Source organism: Mesoplodon densirostris, chromosome 4 (genome assembly GCF_025265405.1).
Source record: "Mesoplodon densirostris isolate mMesDen1 chromosome 4, mMesDen1 primary haplotype, whole genome shotgun sequence".
Lineage (NCBI taxonomy): Eukaryota > Metazoa > Chordata > Mammalia > Artiodactyla > Ziphiidae > Mesoplodon > Mesoplodon densirostris.
Window position 1 is genome coordinate 85,788,068 of NC_082664.1, and position 21,741 is coordinate 85,809,808.

A 21,741-nucleotide genomic window follows, 5' to 3' on the forward strand; every position below is an offset into this window, starting at 1 on the left:
TGCTAATACTGGGGGAGACAAATGGATGTGTCTGCAGTGGTTGGACAGAGCTTTGTCTACAGTGGAGGAGGTGAGAGAGCCACAGGGCAGAGAGAAGGTGTAGGTTGCTTCAGAGGTGAGGCTTTTTCTTCCCTAGAGCAAACAATAAAAGACATGTGGGTGGAAAGCACAAATATGAGGGATTAGTTGTGCTGCAAAATACACAGCAAGCAATTGAGCTCAGCTCATTATTAGACAATGTTGCCCAGTGCGAACCCGAGGGAGAAGCCAGTGTCGGTGGGGCCCCCTGAGGCCTGTACTTCTCCGGAGCTGTTGGGGGGTGGCTGCTGTGCTTTTCCATCACCTTGTGGTCCGCAGGGGAGCATGGAAAAAGTCCACCCTTCTTTTATTTCCCTCTTGAGCCTACACAATGGCTTTCTGTGAGAGGGCTTGGTAAGGCAGAGCAGAAGGGGAGTGAGTTTCCAAAGTTCTTCAAGCCAGCCCCTCCTTTCTGTAGACGGGGACATGTGGCTTCTGCAATTGCACACGGCTTCACACGTTGGGCACATACAGCAGTGTGTGCAGCAGGAGCCTGTTGGCCAATGCGAAGGTCACTGTTCCACCAGAACAGGGCCTGGTGGCAGGGAGCAGCGGTTGGAATAGCTTTATTTTCAAGGGTTAGAAATTAGCTGCAAAATTGTCCATCAGGTTTTGATCTGGGAAGGAGAGGTCTGGGCAAAGGGGGATTATTTTCCTTTAACTGCTTTGCACTGGGACTACCTGGATCATTTCTAGGTGTTTATGTTAGAAGTGACCGTGTGCGTTTATTTCTCGACAGCCTGCATTTGATGAAATAATCCTCTTTTGAAAGCGTAGCTCTGGAGGGTGAGGGGTGAGGAGTTTGCTAAGCCATTTAGACCGGGCTTGTGTGGGTATCATTTCTTTCCCCCACTGTGCTGAGGAAGTGTTTCTCTGAAGTTTCCGGCATAAGACATATTTTTCTTCCGAACAGCTCGAGATTTCTACACATATGATACCACAGCTTTGGAATTTTTTCTGTCTACCTTGTTTTTTGGTTTTCACTAGGGAATCCTAAGATAGTGTGTTCTTTCGTTGAGTATTTATATCCTGTTTTGAAATGCTGAGTGGAGAGCATCTACTTGTTTCTACATGTTTCTTTAAGGGGAACTGAAAGGTCAGGTCCCGAGCTTTAGGGCTACCACAGCTATTTAAAAGGGATAATAATTGCCCTCCCCTTCCTGTCTGCAGAGAATGGTGGTATTTCTGGAATTGCAGTGCAGTAACAAAAGGGCCACAGCTGTACATTTTGTTGTTCTCCCTCGGTGGAGGGAGGGACCACAGTGGCCTCGCTCGTTTCAGAGGACCAGCACTAAGCTCAGTGCCTGGCACTGTTGATCACCTGGTTGATCACTGCGTTGGATAGCATTGGCCCTAGAGTCATCGTGGTGTCACTGTCATGATCCACTTGTGTATCCACAGCCGAGAATCTTGGTTCAGGGAAGTGAATTGCTAGATCACAGCTGCACTGGCCGTTCTGGCCGCGGTTTCTTCACTGCCAGGTTGAGGGGCTTGGGCTTGGCCTGCCTGTTCTTGCCAGGTGCCAGGAGTCCACAGCTGTATTCCATGTGGTGCTTCAAGGAGGCAACAGAGAATATGTAACCCATTCATTGTCTCCTTTGTCCTGGCCCTGTGGCCAATTTGAGCTATAAAAATATCTGCTTTATCAACAGTTTTTGGGTCGCATCTGTTTTACTTGCTGACATAACATGTAGGTTTCTGCTGCCAGAAAACCTGTGTTATGCTCTTTGTTCCCTCCAGTAGCTAATTTAAAAATACAAAGATGAAATCTTTTTTTTAACCACACTCCCAGACTCTACCAGGCTGTCTGTCTGTCCTAAGCGCAGAAACAGCCGTGGCTCCCAGTGGCACACAGTGGCCTTGAGCCACCTGGTCGGTAAGGAGCACCAGAGCCAAACCAGCTTCCCTGTGCCGCATTCCATTCTACAAACATTTGTTAAGCTGCTCCTTGGGACCCTTGTTACTTTCCTGTTTCCTTAACTTCAGTAATCTGTTTTTACAATAACTCATCAGTTAATCAGCAGTAAGATTCTAACTTTCCTTAGAACATTTTCCATAAACCACTACCATTATTTCAAGAACTATTTATTTATTGCCTACAGTGTACGAAGTGAGCCTCAAAAGTCCCCAAACCAACTTGTCCAAAAAAGCAGTTCCTGGTTACCAAGGATTTCCTTTTACCTCTACCTCTCTCTGCTAACTCCATGTTCAGAGGATGAGTTGAGGTCTCCTCCCACCTTGTCCTGGAGGCCACCTGTCCCTTCAGCTCCCTGCTAGAAGTCTGGGCAGTGCTGGGTCATAGCAGCCAGTCTCTGAGCTGTAGGCAGCTCACATATCATGAGGATCTGGGTTGGGGAGGCAGTGTGCTCTTGGGAGGGACCCCTGAACTGGAAGACAGGCAGCCTACGGACTCAACGATGGCATGGGTTATCGCCCTTGACCTCTCTCTTTCCTCCTAACCAAATGGGAATTCATGAGAGCAAATGGAGCTAATAGGTGTGACAGGGCTTCGAGATCTTGGGAATAAAAGTACAGTATATTCACATGAGATAATTAATATATTTTCACGGGAGGGACTGTCCCTTGGGGCAAAAATGATGCATGGAAAGAAATGTGAAGGGGCAGGGAGTAAACATTACACCAGTGTCCAGACCATCAGCATCAGCATCACCTGGGAACTTGTTAGAAATGCCATGTCTGAGGCCCCATCCCATACCGATCGAATGAGAAATTCAGGAGGAGGAGCTCCACACTGTGTTAACCAGCCTTGCGGGTGTTTCGGATGCACGCTGGAATGTGAGAAGCACTGGCCCAACCTCTCCCTCTGATTCAGTAACTTGGGGTTAGGGTATTACTGTTTGAACAGATGGTTATCCAAAGGTGACTTTTGACCCTCTTTTTTGGTTGAAGCCAGCTGCCCTGCTGAGGAAAGAGGAAACACTGTGTCCCTAGAGTTTTAAAAGGGAAAAAGCCTTCATTGTTGGTTATTCCTTTTATTTTTTTTTTTCGGTACACAGGCCTCTCACTGTTGTGGCCTCTCCCGTTGTGGAGCACAGGCTCCGGACGCGCAGGCCCAGCAGCCACGGCTCACGGGCCCAGCCGCTCCGCGGCATGTGGGATCCTCCCGGACCGGGGCACGAACCCGTGTCCCCTGCATCGGCAGGCGGACTCTCAACCACTGCGCCACCAGGGAAGCCCCATTGCTGGTTATTCTTGAAGGTTGCAGGAGAGCTTGTCCTGGAGAGCTTGTTAAGAAGGAGGCAGGGGTTTCCCTGGTGGCGCAGTGGTTGAGAGTCTGCCTGCCGATGCAGGGGACACGGGTTCGTGCCCCGGTCTGGGAAGATCCCACATGCCGCGGAGCGGCTGGGCCCGTGAGCCGTGGCCGCTGGGCCTGCGCGTCCGGAGCCTGTGCTCCACAACGGGAGAGGCCACAACAGTGAGAGGCCCGCAAAAAAATTTTTTTAAAAAGGAGGCAGGGGCCTCCCTGGTGGCGCAAGTGGTTAAGAGTCCGCCTGCCGATGCAGGGGATACGGGTTCGTGCCCCGGTCTGGGAGGATCCCATATGCCGCGGAGCGGCTGGGCCCGTGAGCCATGGCCGCTGGGCCTGCGCATCCGGAGCCTGTGCTCCGCAACGGGAGAGGCCACAACAGTGAGAGGCCCACATACCGCAAAAAGAAAAAAAAAAAAAAAGGAGGCAGGCCTGAAAGAGTCCTCCCTCCCCCTCCCACAAAGGTACTGATGTGTTTGCCTCACCTCCTGCCTTGGGGCCTGCAGCTCCTCCAGCCAGTCCTTAAAAGGAGCAGTGGGTGCCACGTTTGTCCTTTCTGGTGCCAGGTCTGTGCTATTTCACTTCCCCGGCGTCAAGTGGATGCTTAATGAGAGGCCGTGACGTAGGCCGGCAGACTTGCTGAGAGAAAGCAGCCTTGGTCTGTGCCTTACGCGGCTTCTCTCATTGCCTTGCCCAGCCTCGCCTTCTCCCCCTCAGTGGGGCTGTGGTCACCCTGTGTCAGCTCTTCCTCGTAAGCCCTGATATCCCTCACTCAGGAAGAGACGCTTGCAGGGTCTGTGGACACTGATAAATGACTTAAGAGGCAGAAGTGAAGTGGTGCCTTTAGTTTCTCCTATTCCCTTGACCCCCACCCCCGATTTAGTCCCCCAAATAAGAAGATATGGCCAAAGTGGGATTTTTGCCATTTCCTTTTTTCTTTTCAGGGGCCAGTGCCATCTTTTCCTGTTATTCCTGTCCCTGAGGCTAGGGTTTGGGGCTGGAGCTGACTGGTGGTCAAACCTTCCAAACTTGGGACTTGTTAGATAGCTGGGGATCCCCTGCTTCCAGGGATCCCCAATTACCCGTCTCTTGATTATAAGAAAATACCGGCATTGCTGCTCCTTTCAGTGATAAAACTTTGGAAGGCATGGAGCAAACTCCACAAAGGAGTTTGTTTCTGGGGAGTGAGTTCATGAGATTGCTATGATGTAAACAGAAGAAAAGAGGAAACACTCTGAGCTGCAAGAGGCAGTGTGCAAAGTCAGGGGGAAATGCTTAGGATATCCTTGTGATCCAGTGGGTGGATGAGGGCAAAGAACATTCCCTGTAAGAGCAGAGTCACTTCATGATGCTTTTAACTGAACCAGACTACCCCGGGGGATTAAAAGCAGCTCACTGTCCTAGAAGGCTGGGTAACATTTACAAACCATCCCTGTTTCCCTGAGAGTGTATTGACTCCAGTGACCATGAGACTAAAAGAGAAGACAATGGAAAAGACAGAAAACCAAGTAGACAGAGATCACAACAAAAAGCTACTTTATTTATTCGACAGATATTTACTGAGTGCCTTCTGTGTGCTACTGTGAATAGAGTGCCTACGGTGTGCCAGGTATATTTTGCATATTCTCATCTTTAATTTTCTTAACAACCCTTCATCATAGGTATTACTAGCTCCATTTTGCAGGCAAGAAAACTGAGGCTTTTAGATGTTAAAATTGACCAGTCATCCAGCTAGCAGGTGGCAGACCTAGGATTCAGATTCAGTCTCTCCGATTCCAAGGCCCATGTTTGTTCCCCTCAACCATGCTGCCTATCATCCCCAAAATACCTCCCTTACAATGTGGTCTGCTGCTCCCCTCTGTAAGGGGATATGGGCCAGGACAGAGATGCTTTCCACCTCTTCTGCCCTCCTTGTTTTGAGGCCTTAGGTAAAGCTGTCATCTCCCTGCTGGCTCCCTACTACCCACTGCACTCTCCCTTGTCAGTTCCTCCAGCTCTGTGCCTGGGCTCCTGAAGCCGTGTTCCATGAAGAACTTCCCACCTTTGAGGAGCAGTCTTGTCTGTTGGTTGGAGAGGAGAAGGGAATCCAAGAAGAAGGCTCCCAGCCAGGCCTTTAACCAAAGGAGCCAGAAGGAAACAGAGCAGCCTTCCATGGTCCCGAGCTTTGTGGAGGGATGTCTATGCTTCCCTCCTGTTCCTTAGCTGGTTCCATCCTAGAGCAGGAGGGGTGGCCCCCAGAGCTGCTGGTTCATTGCTCCTGAAGAAGGGCTCCCCTTTTTTGAGAAAAGTTCAGTGATACTTGCCTTGCACTCCAGTCCTCCTGCAACGAAGATGTCCTGTGCCAGACTCCATTCTCTCCAAGCCCTAGTGACTCATTCCCATGACATCCCTTTCTCCTAACATCCAGAAGGGAGAGAAGCCCTATTTCTCCATAGCCCTTTTGTCCAGCTTCCTCTCCTGCTTAGGTCTTGCTGTGAGGCCTCAACCAGAGTTCTGCCCAAGTTCTACATCCCCATCCCATAGTCAAACATGCCTTGGCACAGACCCTTTAATGAAGGCACATCTGTACAGCTGGGGGCACTGGGGGCTGGGGGAAGTTTGTGAATCTTAGAGTTCAAATTCTGGATCAGAATTATTTGGGAGACATCTGAATTCGAGGCTGCCCGAGCCTGCTCTACCCCAGCTCCATCCTTTGGGAGCCGTGAGTTCCAGAGCCAGTGTCATGTTCCAAAGCCACACACATGTGACCGGAAGGCAAAAGGAAAACTTGAGCTTGGACTCTTTCACCCTTGCCTTTTCATATCTCACAGGGGTCTTCTTCCCATAGGCACAGAATGTTCCCAAGCCTTTCCAAAATTCCTCTGATCAGTCCTCACCTCTTCCAACCCCCTTCACCTCATCCCATTCCCAACCAGCTTTCTCACTCCCCACTACAGGAAGTGGACACCACCCACTCTCAAGCATCTACCAGTGCGTCCGTGTCCCACCCAACTCGGAGGCCAGGAAGCTCCCACCGGGCAGGGGCAGCCTGCCCCCATCCCCTACAGAGCCAGCAGCCAGCCCTTAAAGTCTAGAGTCTGTCTTTGCCCCTAGCCTTCCATACACTCTAGTCCAAACCCTTACTCTCACAGTGTGGTCCAGGAAGCAGCAGCAGAGGCGGCACTTGGAGCCTAGTAGAAATGCAAGTTCCCAGGCCCAGCCTAGACCTCCCGAGTTAGAATCTGCATTGCTCGGCACCTTAATGTGTGAGAGGCACTGCTCTAAACAATCTGATCTGCCAAAAAGACACCCCCTCCTCATGCTTCCTCAGTAGAGGGGGTGGAGAGCGGAGCAAGAGCCACAGTTTAGGCCTCACTGACAGTGGAGAGATGCTGGGGATGATCCGGACACTCCCTAGAGAACCCAGAGAGGCTGGTGAGGCCCAGGACCCTCAGCAGAGAGGAACAACCGTGGCAGAGCCACGTGGGGAGATCCAGGCAGGGCATTGGGGGTAAAGGGTACACACGATGAGAAAGGGAGACGCGCCTGCCTCTGCGAGCTGTGGTGGGATGGTTCCCTCTGGGCTCCTACTACCATCCCCAGCCCCTGTCGGGCACCTACAGCCAAGAACAGCTCCTGCTGCGCAGCCTGGGTCTGCCGGATGCAGGGGTTTCTTCCCTCTCTCTTGCTGGCAAAGTCACCATCGCCCACCGGCTGCATTGCTGGTAGTGGGTGCTCAGGAAATGTTTGTTGAATTGGGAGGAAGCCACAGCTTGTGCAGAGACGTGGGCCTCAGGGGAGGGATGGGAACAGAGACTAAGTAGGAAAGACAAGTCCTGATGTCGTACTTAGCTGGAGTTGCTGTTTCTCTGCCTCTTGGGTCACTGCCTGAGACCTTGCTCTAGCATGACACAGTGCAGGGAGGTGGTGGGAGGAGGAAGCTGCAGATGGCAGGAAACGACCCTGGGTGGCAGGCTCCCTCTGCCCCAGTTCAGGGTGCACTCCATGTCTGACCTGGGGGTGGGGGACAAGGTCCCTGACGGTGGGCTCCCGTGCCTGCTGTGGGGAGAGGAAGCTGGCCCCTCCTTCCTCCACCCCGCCGCCCCATTTCAGAGACCCTTCCTTTCACAGAGGAGACCTGAGCTCTGCTCTTCTGTCCCCAGCTCTGTCCCTGCTGGCTGTGGCCTCCCTTTCTCTGGGCCTCAGCCTCCTCTTCCAGGAGGCTGAGGCCCAGAGAAAGGCAGGAGGCTTCCAGCTGATTGTGAGATTCCCCAGGTTGGCCATCCTGTGAGTCTTGGACTGTGATTCACCTGGGTGCAAGGCAGGAGTGTAGGAAAGGGCCCGAGCCTGGGCTGGCCATGCCAGCTGCTGAGGCTGCCTGTACCTGAAGAGCCAGGAGCCGACAGCCGGAGAGGGAGGCCAGGCCCTGGGGGTGATGGAAGCCAGGAGAGCCAGGTGCTGAGTGCTTCCAAGCCTTGTCCTCTCGCCAGGGTCAGGGAGCTTGTGGCCTGGGCAGCAGCAGGCTTGGGGCAGGGCTTGCCAGCCTCACAGACCAGGTGTGGCGTGGGGATACACCAGGGGCTCTACCTGCAGGTGAGAGCACACAGGTGCACAGGGGGCCGCCCGTGAGGTGCAGGGGTTGGCTCCTTGCCTTCACAGTCACACCGCCAGAGAGTCTGCCACACTGCTCGGCCAGGCTGCTACAGCTGCCAGCTGCCGCGTGCCCAGAGCTCAAAGATTTTTGACGGTGTCTTCCCTCCTCCCCTCCCCAGCCTGGCCCCCTGCCCCCGCGAGCTTTGCTCAGCATCTTCTTGCAGGGGCAGGACCCCCTGTCCCGCGCCTCATACCTCCTGTGCCCCTCGCCCTTTGGCTGCCTCCTCTGGGGGGTCTGCTTCGAGGTGCCAGGACCTGCTGGGCCCCAGCCTTGCCAGGCCTGTCTTCTCTGGGTTCCAGGGGCCCTGCCTCTTTTGGGGGCCCAGAACAAGTCTGGGCTTCTGGCTCAGCCTGGGGCTCGGTCCACCCCAGGGGCTGCGCGTGACCCTCCAGCCAGGACACAGGGCTCTCCTGGGTCCCAGGCCTTGGATTGAGCACACACGTGCTCTCCCCGGGCCCAGGGCTACTGGCACATCCTAGAGAGAGGTCGAGGGGAAGCAAGTCCGTGTTTCGTGGAGAGCCAGGCTCAGGACTGGCTGTCGAAGCTCCTGATTCCCCGTTTGGCTCCTCTGGTGATGCTGATGCTGGAGCTGGGCTGGTTGCTGGCACACTCATGGCTCCGCCCGGCTCCATCCTGCTCGGAGTCTGCGCATGTTCCTTCTCATTTGGAGTCCTTCTGGTGCTTGGGCTTCCCTGACAACAAGAGGTCGGCTCTGCTGGTTGGTGAATTCAGGGCTCATGTCCCTAGCCCGCCCCATCCTATGCCCAGGTACCCACCTCCTGGCTCTCCAGCTCCTCCTTGCCTTCCTTCATTTCCCACCTGCAGGAACACAGAACATGGCAGGCCCCACTACTACCCATCCCACTTCACGTCACCTGCTCCGTAGCCAGCAGCCCATGTCCTTCAGGGACAGCCCAAGGGTCTCAGAGGAACCTCAGAGCCAGAACGAGGCTCCAGGATGCTTCCCTTCCAGCCCAACCTTCCTCCCCAAACCCAGCCACTTCCTCTGAACACCGCCCACCGTAGCCCCGTTGCAGGTCCCCAGCTGCTGTTTATGGCCAAGCCTGCAGCACCTTGAGTTCTGTGGGGACTCCGTGCGTGTCCCGGCCTGCGCTGCCTGGGAAAGGCGCGCCTGACTTCCCAGGGGACGGTAACTGCTGTAATTACCACCAGCCTCCCTGGACACCAGGCTCTCGCTGCTGCTGCCTTTGCTGATGGCCTCTCCCCGCATCTCATTAACCTGCCACAAGGCAGCAGTCAGCCAAGAGGCAGAGGCCCCGGGAGCTGGAGCAGGCACCTGGGCCAGTGCTGGGCCTGACCTCCCAGGGGCAGGGGAGGGCCAGGAAATTAGGGAGCCCAGATGCCTCCCTCGATTTTGCTCCCTGCCACATGTTACCTGCGGGCCCTGCCAGTCAGCCTCTCTGTCCCCCGAGCTTTGCTGCGCGTGGCCAGAGCCACCAAAGGTCTGCTGGGTTGCCCACCCCGAGTAGTACCACCTGCAAGAGATGGCCCACAAATCAAGAGAGAAGAGGTCCATAGCAGCCCAGCTCCTTCACCAGCACGTGGGACCTGCTCCTCCTCCTGTCCCAACTCACCTTTGCCATCAGGGGGCAACGGTGGGGGCTGTAGCTTTCGGTGGCTCCTGGGGCCTAAGTGGAAAAAGGAAATGGGGAAAGGGTGGGCGTCACAAAAGACCCACAGCAGGAACATCAGTTCTTTCGGGACCAGGAAGCTGCCAGCTGTGAGTGTTCTGGCTCCCAAAAAAGAGCCCTGGCCTGGGGGTCCGGGGAGCCGTGTCCCTGTGCTCGCTGTGTCACTCCTGACCAGGTGACCGGCAGAGCCTCTCCAGCCTCAAGCTCCCTTGTGTGTAAAATGAGGGGCCAGCGACGCAGAGTTCTGTTCCTATAACAGGCGAGGGGTGGCTGCCGCCCACGAGGGACCAACACCTCAAAAGGACCCCAGCGCTGACTTCCTGGTGAGCCCTTCTCCCCAGACCTTCTGCAGTCAGAATCCAGGACAGGGGCTGTAGGTTCAGAGGATGGGAAGTGGTGACCTCCTCTGATAGGGAGGGAGAGGAAGGAAGATGTCCTTCCATGCTTCCTTCCAGCTCTGAAAATAAGTGGTAAACCAAGAGACAGGGAACAGAGAGGAAGTGGGGGCAAGGGGTGAAAAAATCCAGGAGGGGTGGGTGTTGGCTCACCCCTCGTGCTGCCCACCCTGGCCGGGCCCTCTTCCCAAGGCTTGCTGGAGTCCTGTGGCCTGCGTTGCAGAGAGGGGGAGTCAGGCAGGCTGCTGGCAGGGAGCACAGAGGCTGCAAGGCTGCTGGTGGGCCGACACCTCCTGCCCCAGTCCCAGCCCCAAGCCCAGCCACGAACCAAGGACAGCATGGAGAGGGTGGGCCCGAGAAAGGTGGGAAACGCAGTGCCCACACACAGCCCTGAGCCCAGGGTCTGAACAGAGTGTCAGGCAGAGCCTCACCACCCTGGGGAGGGTCCCAGCAGCCCTCCAAGAGACACCCACAGTTAGCCCAACTCAGCCCCACAAGCACGTCGAACCAGCAGGATGCCCAGCCCTGCCACCCACGTGGGCTTGGCCTTGTCCAGGTCCCACGGGCGGCGCCAGTCACCCTGTGCGTCTCTGTGCCGCGCCAGGCGGGCCAGGTCGATCTGCTCTCGCTCCTGCTTCCACTGGGCATAGTCCCAGCCCACCTCCGGGGGCCCCCCCGCTGGCCGGCGGAGAGCTGGGCCTGGGATCAGGCCTGGACTCTGGGGCTCCCGGACACCCTGCAGGGAGAAGACACAAAGCACAACGGGGTCGAAGCAGAAAGAGCCCTGAGCTTGGAATGGGGATCCAGAGTCTACTAACCCCTTCCTCTCTCAAGGTCTTGAGTTCCCCCCACCAAAAAAAATAGATCCATTCCATCTCTAACATGCTGTTTGCTATAGGCACGGTTTCCGTCCACGCGTTAGTGGTGTCTTTTGGGCAAGTTACTTAACCTCTCTGTGTGTCAGTTCCTCATCTGTAAAATGGGGATAATAACAGCATCTATCCACAGAGTTGTCGCTGGGGTGTGTGGGCAGGTGCAGGCAGGGTGGAGAGGCACCCAGCAGCCGTGAGCGAGAGCCAAGACTAGGGGCTGCTGCCACCTAGAGGTCACACCTGGCACATGGCCAGTCTCTTACACCCTCCTGACAGACCTCCAGACCACCCACCCCCCCCAGCTTGCCACCAGAGGTCCAGGTAGGGTAAGGGGCTAGGTCACACCTCTGGCTTACACTGTCTCTCACTGCAAGACCCACCCAACGTGGAGACTGGCCAGAGAAAGGAAGAAGGAGTTGGAAATTCTTGCAGGTCCCGCCTGGGCCACGTCCTTGCAAAGGGGGACATATGTGACTCAGCTTCTGTGCGTCCCCCAAAAGGGGACCACCACATTCATGTCCCCAGCCCCTCTTGAAGAGCTACCTTCTGGGCAGAATCTGAGCTGATGGCCATCTGCATGGAGGGGCTCCGGCCCAAGCCCCCTCCAGGTGACCCTTCTGCCCCCTGGCTCCTTGCTCTGGTAGGCTTCTCACTTACGATCCGCTTGGCCTGGGGAAGGTGCGGATGGGCAGTGTGGCAGAGCCAGAGAAGAAGAGGCTGCCTTCCTGGCGCCCGGCTCCCCCCACCAGCACTGCTCACCTCGGCTTTGTTTTCCATGGTCACAGCCAGCTCCACCCGCTCCCCCAAGCGGAAGGCGCCAGCGTGGGCCTCTGCCTCCTCATCCTCAAGCATCTCATTGGCTGCTCCAGGCCCAAGGGCGCTCCTTGCCCAGTTCCGGCTGACCACCCGCTTCCCCTGCAGAATGAGGGGCCGTGCCGTCACGCCACATAGACAGCACCGGACAGAGGCTGGGGCCTGGGTCCTTTGGGTGGTTCCCCAGGCTGGGTTCCAGCCCTGGCCCTCCCTGGAATGCCCACAGAGGAGCTGACGCTGCGAGGCGTTCACATACCAGTGGCATTAGGTTATCCGGGCCTGGGGCCACCCAGGGGCCCAAGACTCCACAGTGGCCCATCGTCTCTGAGCTGGGCAATCCAAAGCTCTCAGACAATGAGGCTCTGTCCCTCAGACGCTGTTCCTGGCATTCAGCCCCAACGTCTCTGTGCCCCTGGGGTTTGGGGTTTACGAGCGGCCTGTGCTTGGGGGTACGGGTGCAGAGCTCTGGGGCTGGAAAAGGGCATGAAGAGGCTTCTATCTGGTCACCTTTCAGCTGTGGCTCTTTGGGGATGGGGGCCAGCAGTGGCCTGGGCTGCATGAGGTTGGGAGCTGGTAGGTATATGCCCCAGAATGTAAGCGGGAGGAGCGGGGGCAGCTGTGCTCCCCTGGCACGGGCTGGGCCTCCACCTCCTTGCCACCCCACCCTGTCTGCTGGGTGGGTCTTACTCCAGGAACCTGGCTGATGGTGACAGTGAGGCCGTCAGGACGGAGGAGCTCCGGCGTGGTCCCAGCCATGCCCCCCTGCTCTGCCTGCCGACGGTCTTCCTGGATCTCCTGTGGGAGGGCCTGGGGTCAGCACAGGCCATGGCCCCCCAGGTGCACAGAGATACAGATGTTGACAGGCCTACACAGAGAGACACCAGTGGGACACCAGGGGGCAGAGGCACTACATCACAGAGTCCCCAGGACCCTCACAGAGCCCCTGAGATGGAACGCACCCAACCTAACCCTGGTCCCAGGCCCAGAGCCTGCAGGGAGAGACAACCATTCAGGGTCTGCAGATCGGACAGGGAGTGCCAACCCGGTCAGTCCTCCCGGCCCGTCACAGCCCACTCACCTGGTACCTGCGCAGTAAGGCCTGGTTCTTCTTGCGAAGGGCAACGATCCTCCTGTCCAGCTCTGCATCCTTCTCCTGCCTGTTCATTGGGGACTCGGCCCCATGAGGCCCCTGCAGAGGCCAGGGGGCCCAAGCTCCTGACTGCTGGGCCCATCCCTTACCAGTTCCCCGACTCTCACATTCGCCCACTCTACCATGTTCTTACCACCCAAGGAGCAGACTCCAGACCCAGAGCGAGGGTCACGTGGGGAGATGGCCCATGGAAGGCCCCCCAGCCCCACCCCGCTGGCTTCTGTGCCCATCTTCCTGCCACCTCTGAGGCTCAGGCCGGGGCCTCATACCCAGGCCTGCAGCTCCCAGCAGTGGCTGCCCCTCCCCCCGGCTCTCCTGGGAGCTCCACTGCAGAGCAGAGCCTGGAATGGGAGTTATAAATGGCTCTGGCAGCGGAACCTGCCGTGACTGGGAAGTTGCCAGGGTATTCAGGAGGTCGAGGGGGGTGCTATTTGACTCCCAGGCCAAGAACCACGGTGAAAAGAGGCCCCTGCTCTGTCCTCGGCTCCCAGGCCCTGGACCCCACTCCCCAAACCTGTGCCCAGACTGTGGGAAAGAGCCACTCCCACAGGCCCAGCCTCTCCAGGCCCTGAGCTACCTACAGTCAGTCGGGGCAGGAAAGAGCCAGCTCTGAGGGCAGGCCCAGCCGGGGGGTCACCCCAGGGCACACTGTGCCTCAGCACCGAGATCCCCAAGTCCCTCCTTCTCTGGCTGCAGGGACCCCGTTGTGGCCGATGCCCCTGCCCAGCCCCCCACCGGCATAGGCACAGCCCTCTTCCTCCCAGGCCCAGCTGCCCCCAGCTGCCCCCAGAGTGTGGCTGCCTGGTGTCCCAGCCCCAAGAAGCCCCCCGCCAAAGGCAAGGTGCCACTCACAGCCGAGTGCATGGCAACAGCAGGCACCGAGAGATTTCCAGAGCAGCCCTGGGGGAGCCAGAGCAGGAGGGAAGCTGGAGCCACCGGAGCCGGGCCTCTGCAGGCCTCTCCCTGCCGGCTTCACCGCCCAGCACACGAGATCATGTTGTGATTACAAAAGACTCCTCTGGGCTCCCAGCCAGGAACGCCGTGGCCACCGCCCTCACCATCCACCCTCAGAGGGCGAGGATCAGGGCCCCGGCAGCCAGCTGGCCCTGCCCAGCACCTCTCCCTGCCCTGCCCCGGCATCCCCAGATGGACTGGAAGGGACTTCTCTCTGGAGGGTTGAGTCCACACAGGGGGCCCTATGCTCCAGTGGGACCCCAGCCTGGGCCTGCCTGCAGACAGATGGGCAGCCAAGTAGCCTCTGGCCCTCCCATTAGTAGAGAAAGACCTATAGCCCAGCCCACTGTGCTCCCTGGTCCAAGGGGCCCAACTCAAATGAGTGTCCCCTGTCCCCTCACTCTCCTCATCAGTTCTGGTTTAAGTAATTCGAAGGGATTAAGACGCTCCCCTCCCCTAGGCCACCAAGTACTACCACATACCTAAAATAACACCATTTGTCATTCATTCCATTAGGTTCAACATTGTCTTCCCTGTATTTTCTTTATATATATATATATATTTTTTAAAATATTTATTTATTTCACCTATTTTTTATTTTTGGCTGCGTTGGGTCTTCGTTGCTGCGTGCTGGCTTTCTCTAGTTGCGGCGAGCGGGGGCTACTCTTCGTTGCGGTGCGCGGACTTCTCATTGCAGTGGCTTCTTTTGTTGTGGAGCACGGGCTCTAGGTACACGGGCTTCAGTAGTCGTGGCTCGCGGGCTCTAGAGCTCAGGCTCAGTAGTTGTGGCGCATGGGCTTAGTTGCTCCGCGGCATGTGGGATCTTGCCGGACCAAGGCTCGAACCCGTGTCCCCTGCATTAGCAGGCAGATTCTTAACCACTGCGCCACCAGGGAAGCCCTTCCCTGTATTTTCAAGTACAGTCACTCCTGGGACACTCAGCTGTCCAGGTCACCCCTTGGTGTGGGGAGCATCCCTCAGGGTCTGCGCTGCCACAGCTCAGGGCTGGCCAACAGCCTTCCCTCTTGGTTTCTAACTTGGGCCTTTCCTGGCCTTGCTCTCCAGGGCTGGCCCTTTCAGCCTCTCTGATCCTGAGAAAGGAAGCAACGTTTCCTGGGAAAGTCTCTCCCCAGATCTTCCCGGTGCATCTGAGGCTGCTGTCTCTGCCCAGGGGAGCGGCTTGCCTGGCAATCCCACCCTTAGTGCCTCTGGGAGGAGGGGTGGTCTCTCCGTATCAGGAGCACCTGGGGTCTAGTTCAGTAGTAACAGGTGCCCAACCTCCAGGCCCTGAAGGGCAGGTCAGAAGTCCCTGCATTTCCCCTCATGCCTGATTGACCAGGCCTGTTTCTCTAATTCCATGCATGACTTGTCCCCTTCTGTCTCCAGAGCAGAAAGCCCTGCTGCCCTCTCTCCTACCCAGACCAGCCCAGGCAGTCAGAGGTCCAACCTCTGCTCCCCTTGAACTACCCCTTCCTGTCTCCCCTCCCCTCCCCCCTCCCCACCACGCTTAGCCTCTTTCTAGGCCAGGCCTTGGAGCAGCAACCCTGACCCCATGGCCAGTCTCCACCACCCAGAGTTCCCATCCTGCTTAGAAATGCCACTGTGCTCTCTCTTCCTTTCATGCCGGATGTTCCCACTGAGTCAGACTCGTCTATATTCCCAGTGATGGTGACGCACCCAGGCTACACACACACACACAAACACACACGCTTCTTCTCCCACCCTCTCCACGTGCTGCCTACTGAGTTCCAGCCTAGTCTCTGAAGGTCAGGGCAGGGCCCTGGTGGGGTGGCAGTTGGGCCCCCTGTCACCTGCCCCGTGCCATGTGTTTGGAGCTGGAAGGCCCGCAGAGCACCAGCCTGGGAGGGGGAGATGCAGCTGAGACCTAACGTTCTCTGTTGTCTTTGGAACCCAGGTCCCCAGACCAGGTTTGGGGAGGGCAGGTGTAGATAGAGGAGGCTGTAGGAGAGAGGCAAGGTCTGCCGTCCCCCTTGTGCCTGTTCGCAGCCAGGGTGGGGGCAGGACAGCAGCGGGGAGAAGCAGGCACAGGTACAAATCCAGCTCTCCTGCAGGGAGGGCGACCCAGATCCCTGGAAGGCCTTGCAGGAAAAGACTCCCCTAAACTAGTGGCAAAGGCCTCCAGACCCAGCAGGCTGGAGGCCCACGTGCCCAGGAGAAACCAATAGTCAGACAGACCCACGGTTGCCGGCCACGTGCTTCCCAAGTGTTACTCACACAACAGTCATGCCTCAGAGCAGTCTCCTATTTTCTCCAGTCTCTGGTGTGCCTGTCTGCTCTCCCCTGGACAGAGGCGCTCTGAGGGCAGGAATGGTGTGCCAAGGGGCTCTAAATCCCCAGGGTCTGGCCCAGTGCCCCTGCAAACTACAGAGCCTCCCTCGGCGCTTGCAGAATGAATACAGGAGTGAGGAAGCCATGCTATCCTGTGCATGGCTGTGGGTACTTGTGCATTGGCTGGGGCTGCCTTTCCCTCCACCCGGAACACGCAGCCTTGAGGGAGGCGGTGTCCGCTCAGGTCCTTAACCGTGAATTTCCTTTCCCTGTCTAGGGAAGGCGGGGTGTGACCAGCGTTGTGTTCCCCCGGGGAGACCATGTCTCTGTTACTCTGTGTCACCACTAGGGGGCAGCAGGGTTACAAAAGCCTGGTTGGGGGGCCCTCTTCCCCTCCCTTCTGCTCCCAGCGCCCCGCCCACAAGTCTCCATAACCCCCACCTCCCAACTCCGCCAGACCAGAGAAGCCACATACGTTGTAAGAGCCTCATTTTTTTTTTTTTTTTTTTTTTTTGCGGTATGCGGGCCTCTCACTGTTGTGGCCTCCCCCGTTGCGGAGCACAGGCTCCGGACGCGCAGGCTCCGGACGCGCAGGCTCAGCGGCCATGGCTCACGGGCCCAGCCGCTCCGCGGCATATGGGATCCTCCCAGACCGGGGCACGAACCCGTATCCCCTGCATCGGCAGGCGGACTCTCAACCACTTGCGCCACCAGGGAGGCCCGAGCCTCATTTTACTGGTGATGAGACCAGAGGGGGAACGCCCCTCTGCCTAGGCTGCTCAGCCTGTTTGTGGCTCAGATGAACCTAGCAGCCGGGCACCTGCCTCCTGACCAGCTCTTTTCCTGGCTGTCCCAACAACGCTGTTCCTCCTGATACTTCACTGTGTGCCCTCCCTCTCTCTACACAGGGATGGGCCTGTTGTCCCGGGCCGTGTCTCTTCCCTGGCTGGTCTCCCACCCTCTCAGGCAGCCTGCCAGCTGGGCCCATAGCACTGCCACCTCACCCTCAGCACCTCCCTGGATCAAGAAACTGCTGTCATGACTCCTACTGACCAGAGGTTTAGTGCAGGCCTCTCAGGTCAGGCCAGGCCTGGCCCTGGGTGGGAAGGACTCAGAGTGCATGAGGTAGGGCCAGGGGGACAAGCGCTTGGCAGGCTCCAGATGCCAGGGACAGTCGGGGCCCTACCACTCCCAAGAACACACGTGCCAGAGCAGGGTGGGGCCGAAGTCCTTTGAAGTATCAGGTGGCAGAAGGATGGTTTGGGGAACCCCTCCTCCATTCTGATCTCCAGGGCACGCCCTGGGCTGGGGCATCCTGAGCTTTCCAGCTCCAGGCCGGCAGTGGGAGGAGAACCCTGACGTGGAACCGAACCCCTGAGCTACTTCACCTGGTCCAGTCAATGAGGGAACAAAAAGTGAAGACCTAGGCTCCACCTCAGAGGCACCTGACGATACCAGGCCACGTAAGCCTGAGGCCAGGGTGACATAAGACTCATCAATTGAGGAGTTTTGCTTGCCGCAGGACAGGCCAATAAGTCGGAGATGAGGTGTAGCCAGCAGACGGAGAAGACGGCAGACTAAAGTCTCAAAATAACCATCTTATCGGGGTTTGGATGCCAGTTTCTTTTATAGCACAGAGGGGGAGGAGAGAGGCAGTAAAGTAAAAAGGCCAGACGTTTTGCAAATATCCCCTGGAATGGCCAGCCTCCGGGAAGGGATGTGTTAACTGCTAATTTCTTCTTTCTCTTAGCCATCCACAGGTGGACACGGTCCAGATGTTTGCCTGAACAAAAGGCACTTGGTTTAACATTCTGGCAGAGGGGCAGGGTTCCCTGAGGCAGGCCATTATGTATACACAGTATCCTTTTTTTTTTTTTTTTTTTGGCGGTACCCGGGCCTCTCACTGTTGTGGCCTCTCCCGTTGCGGAGCACAGGCTCCGGACGCACAGGCTCAGCGGCCATGGCTCACGGGTCCAGCTGCTCCGCGGCATGTGGGATCTTCCCGGACCGGGGTACGAATCCATGCCCCCTACATCGGCAGGTGGACTCTCAACCACTGCGCCACCAGGGAAGCCCTACACAATATCCTTTTAGTGAACAAAAGCAGCGGAAAGCAAAGGTTAAAGTAAAAGAAACAGATTCTACATGTAGTCAGATTTGGCTCTTCCCTTTTACAATTTTCCAGGAGCTAACCTTCCAGGGGATGAGCAAGACTCAGCAAGGGGATGGCAGTGAGAGTGTTACATGAAGTGGTAATGGCATCTTACTAGTAAGAAAACGTTAGGGGACTTCCCTGGTGGTCCAGTGGGTAAGACTCCGTGTGCTCCCAATGCAAGGGGCCCGGGTTCGATCCCTCGTCGGAGAACTAGATCCTGCATGCCCCAACTAAGAGTCCGCATGCCACAACAAAGATCCCGCGTGTGGTACAACCAAGACCCGGCGCAGCAAAATAAATTTTAAAAAAAAAGAGAGAGAGAGAGAGACCCTTAAGTTAGGAAAGTGCAGACCAGACCAGGTAGGTCACTGAAGGGCAGACTGAGGGGACAAATCCGTCCAGAGGGGCTCACTGAAGGTTTTACAGCAGGGGCTAAGGAGGCCATGCAGTGGTTCAGGAAGCCAGGGAGGAGGCTGAGTCCGGATCGTGGAGGGAAGGGTCTGTACCAGAGAGGGCAGAGGAGTTTCCAGGGAAGGGTGAGCAGGAGAGCCTCAGGAGGCCTCAGAGCATCAGCATGGGTGGGGGGTGGGGAGGGGCAGGGCAGCCAAGACAGCGTCTAGGACTCAGGCCTGGGGTCCTCATGGATGTGGGGAGCAGGCCAGGCTTACCCACATGTGCCCAGGGTGCTCCTTCCTCTAGGCAGGCAGAGAGGCTGGAAGGCTAGCTTGGGACAGACAGGCTCTCCCCAGCTTGAAGCTCATCACAGGGGCCTCTCATGGGGATGAGGTGTGGGTGGGGTCACACCCTCCAGGGATAGGGAAAAGGTCTGGCACAGTTTTCAGGGGCGGAGAGAAGGACAGAAGCCCAACAGAAGGCCGAGGGATTGCTGAGCGCTGGCCTTTGGAATGGCAGGGGGTGGATGCCCCCTCTCTGGAGGTGGTATCACCCAGCCTAGAGGCTTCAAGGCAGAAGAGGGCAACCAGGGTGAGAGAGAGCACGCTGAAATGCCTGGGACACCACAGTCATCACAGGGAAGAGGAAGCAGCCTGGGGGTGGAAGGGAAGTAGGGTGACCAGTTGTCCAGGTTTGCCTGAAACTGAGCCCATCTTAGCACTGAAAGTCCTGTGTCCAGAAGTCCCCCCATTCCTAGGCAAACCTGGATGTCTGGTCACTTTATGAGGAGGAGGCTGGGGCAGAGAGGGAATCTTCACCTGTGAGTGAAATACTCTGAGTGATACCAGAGGCCAAAGATGCAGATGTGTCCCTCAGGAAGATCCCACTGTGAGCAAGGGGATGAACCATGAGGCCAGGAAGACAAATAGGTCGTCAGTGCTAATACTGATAATCATAATAACACCTTGCACTTACATCTAACACTGCCAAAGCCCTCACACATGTGATGTGATTTGATCTCATCAAGCTTTGAAAGCTGTGGATTAGCCAGGGCTAGTGTTATTCAATTCTCTTTGGCCATCAGGGTCAGTGACCTGCCCGGGAGTCTCGTGGTTGGGTGGGGGCCTCCCGATGCACTGGCCCCATCCCTGCAGCACCCTCTCACGCCCAGGTCAAGGCCAGCCACCTTTACCCTCCTGCCAGGAGAAACCTGTCCCCCCAAACCCTGCAAAGGTGCCTGGCTGTCCCGCCTCCCTCCCCACCCCACCCCCCAGGACAGCCCAGGAGCAAAGGCCTTGCTGGCTCTACTGACAGGGATTGGGGGTCACAGAGAGGGCCGACATCCTGCCTTTTGGCCTTCACCATCAGTCCACACGCTCCCTGAGGCCCCCCCACCCATGGCCTCTACCGCTTCTGGAGATGCCCTCAGCCTCTCCTCTCCCTGAGCCCAGTAATGTCTCTCCTTCCTCCCAGAGTGCCTTTCTTCTCCACTTGGTGTGCCTTTCTGGCAGGGAGGGGCCACCTCTCTGCCAGGCAATAAACAAAAGCACTCGGTAAGCACTTACTATCTGTAAGACATAGTGCCAGAGGGTAGAGGGGACCCACACGTGGTCGAGGCTCTGCTCATCCCCAACATCCTAGGATTGGGTAGAGGGATCCCATGGAACATCGTGCTCTGCTATAAATTGATTCCAGGACTTCCCTGGTGGCACAGTGGTTACAAATCCGCCTGCCAACGCAGGGGACACGGGTTCGAGCCCTGGTCCGGGAGGATCCCACATGCCGTGGAGCAACTAAGCCTGTGCGTCACAACTACTGAGCCTGCGCTCTAGAGTCCGTGAGCCACAACTACTGAGCTCGCGTGCCACAACTACTGAAGCCCACGCACCTAGAGCCTGTGCTCCACAAGAGAAGCCACCGCAGTGAGAAGCCCACGCACCCAATAAAGAGTAGCCCCTGCTCGCTGCAACTAGAGAAAGCCCGCGTGCAGCAACGAAGACCCAACGCAGCCAAAAAAAAATTAAAATTAAAAATAAATAAATAAATAAATAAGACATTATTAAGCAAGACAAATCCATTAAAAAAAAAAATTGACTCCAGTGTGCCCACCCACTGCTGTGGACATCCTCCTCACCTCCCGAAGGCTGCACCCCACCCAGACCACTCAGACTGTCCTCGCTTCTCTGTCCACCCCATCAAGATGGGTCTACCTCTAAATTGGGAGATTGGGATTGACATATACACACTACTGTATATAAAATAGATAACTAATAAGAACCTACTGTATAGCACAGGGAACTCTACTCAATACTCTGTAATGACCTATATGGGAAAAGAATCTAAAAACGAGTGGATATATGTATATGTGTAACTGACTCACTTTGCTGTACACCTGAAACTAACACAACATTGTAAATCAACTATACTCTGATAAAAATTTTTAAAAAAAAAGTAATGGGTCTACCTCCTCGGCCCAAGGCCTCCGTACCTCCTACTGCCTGCCTGCAGTGATGCAGACCCTGAGCCCAGACCCTGACTCCAGAGATTCAGAGAACGAGGGTACTGAACCTTGAGCCCAGAGCATGAGGCCCCACTGCCCTCCTCAGCCCTGCAGTCCCCTCTCCCCCTTGGGGGTCCATGAAGCCATAGGCCTCTCCTTTTAGCTTCCTGCCAAAGGCTGGGGCTGGGGGTGAACCGGTCAGGACATCAGGGTCCCTGAAGGGGAAAAGGAGGATTTCTGGAAGAGGGGGACCGGGAGGGCTGGGGAGGGCAGGGCGTGGTGGCCACAGGTAGTACCATTCAGGCAGCATGAGCTGAAAGGTGTGAGCTCTGCAGACACCGCGCCTTTGTAAACCTCCGCCTGCCCTCCGTGCAGTAGCTCCCTTAAGGCTCACAGCAAATATGTACATGACAGATTAATAACTCCCCATCTAGTCATAAACCAAAGTCCTTTGCCCACAGTGTTACCAAAGCAGGCTGGAATTTTTCAGAAATGCATTCCTGAAAAGAGAGACAACGTAATGTGGAGAAGGGGCCCAGGCTCCAGACTCAGATGGTCCTTGATTGGGACTAACTACACGCTAGCTGGG

At 56.6% G+C, this 21,741-nt stretch overlaps 1 protein-coding gene across 7 annotated transcripts; it reads right to left on the reverse strand.

Annotated features, from left to right (window-relative positions):
- Nucleotides 1-4,883: 4,883 nt before the first annotated feature.
- Nucleotides 4,884-13,844, reverse strand: CCDC9B (coiled-coil domain containing 9B). Of its 7 annotated transcripts, none has more exons than XM_060096610.1 (11): nt 13,714-13,844; nt 12,790-12,868; nt 12,399-12,506; nt 11,658-11,813; nt 11,442-11,567; nt 10,563-10,762; nt 10,180-10,238; nt 9,575-9,628; nt 9,376-9,475; nt 8,756-8,798; nt 4,884-8,671 (listed from the first exon to the last, which is right to left on the reverse strand). In XM_060096610.1, exons 3-11 carry the CDS (start codon nt 12,465-12,467, stop codon nt 8,126-8,128), a joined length of 1,353 nt encoding a protein of 450 aa, XP_059952593.1. In that variant the 5' UTR covers nt 12,468-12,506; nt 12,790-12,868; nt 13,714-13,844; the 3' UTR covers nt 4,884-8,125. The 7 variants fall into 7 exon arrangements, with proteins under 7 accessions (XP_059952593.1, XP_059952589.1, XP_059952588.1 ...); XM_060096606.1 differs by having other exon boundaries at nt 12,408-12,506; nt 12,790-12,900; XM_060096605.1 differs by having other exon boundaries at nt 12,790-12,900.
- Nucleotides 13,845-21,741: the final 7,897 nt, after the last annotated feature.

What these genes read in the sequence shown, in the direction of transcription:
- CCDC9B (XM_060096604.1), bottom strand. Translation starts at nt 12,270, where the DNA reads ATGCAGCCCAGGCCACTGCTGGCCCCCATCCCCAAAGAGCCACAGCTG. An exon ending in CCATGGAAAACAAAGCCGAG is followed by an intron (nt 11,568 to 11,657) that starts GTGAGCAGTGCT and finishes CACCTTCCCCAG; the next exon opens with GCCAAGCGGATCGTAAGTGA. An exon ending in CAGGGTGGGCAGCACGAGGG is followed by an intron (nt 9,629 to 10,179) that starts GTGAGCCAACAC and finishes TTTTCCACTTAG; the next exon opens with GCCCCAGGAGCCACCGAAAG.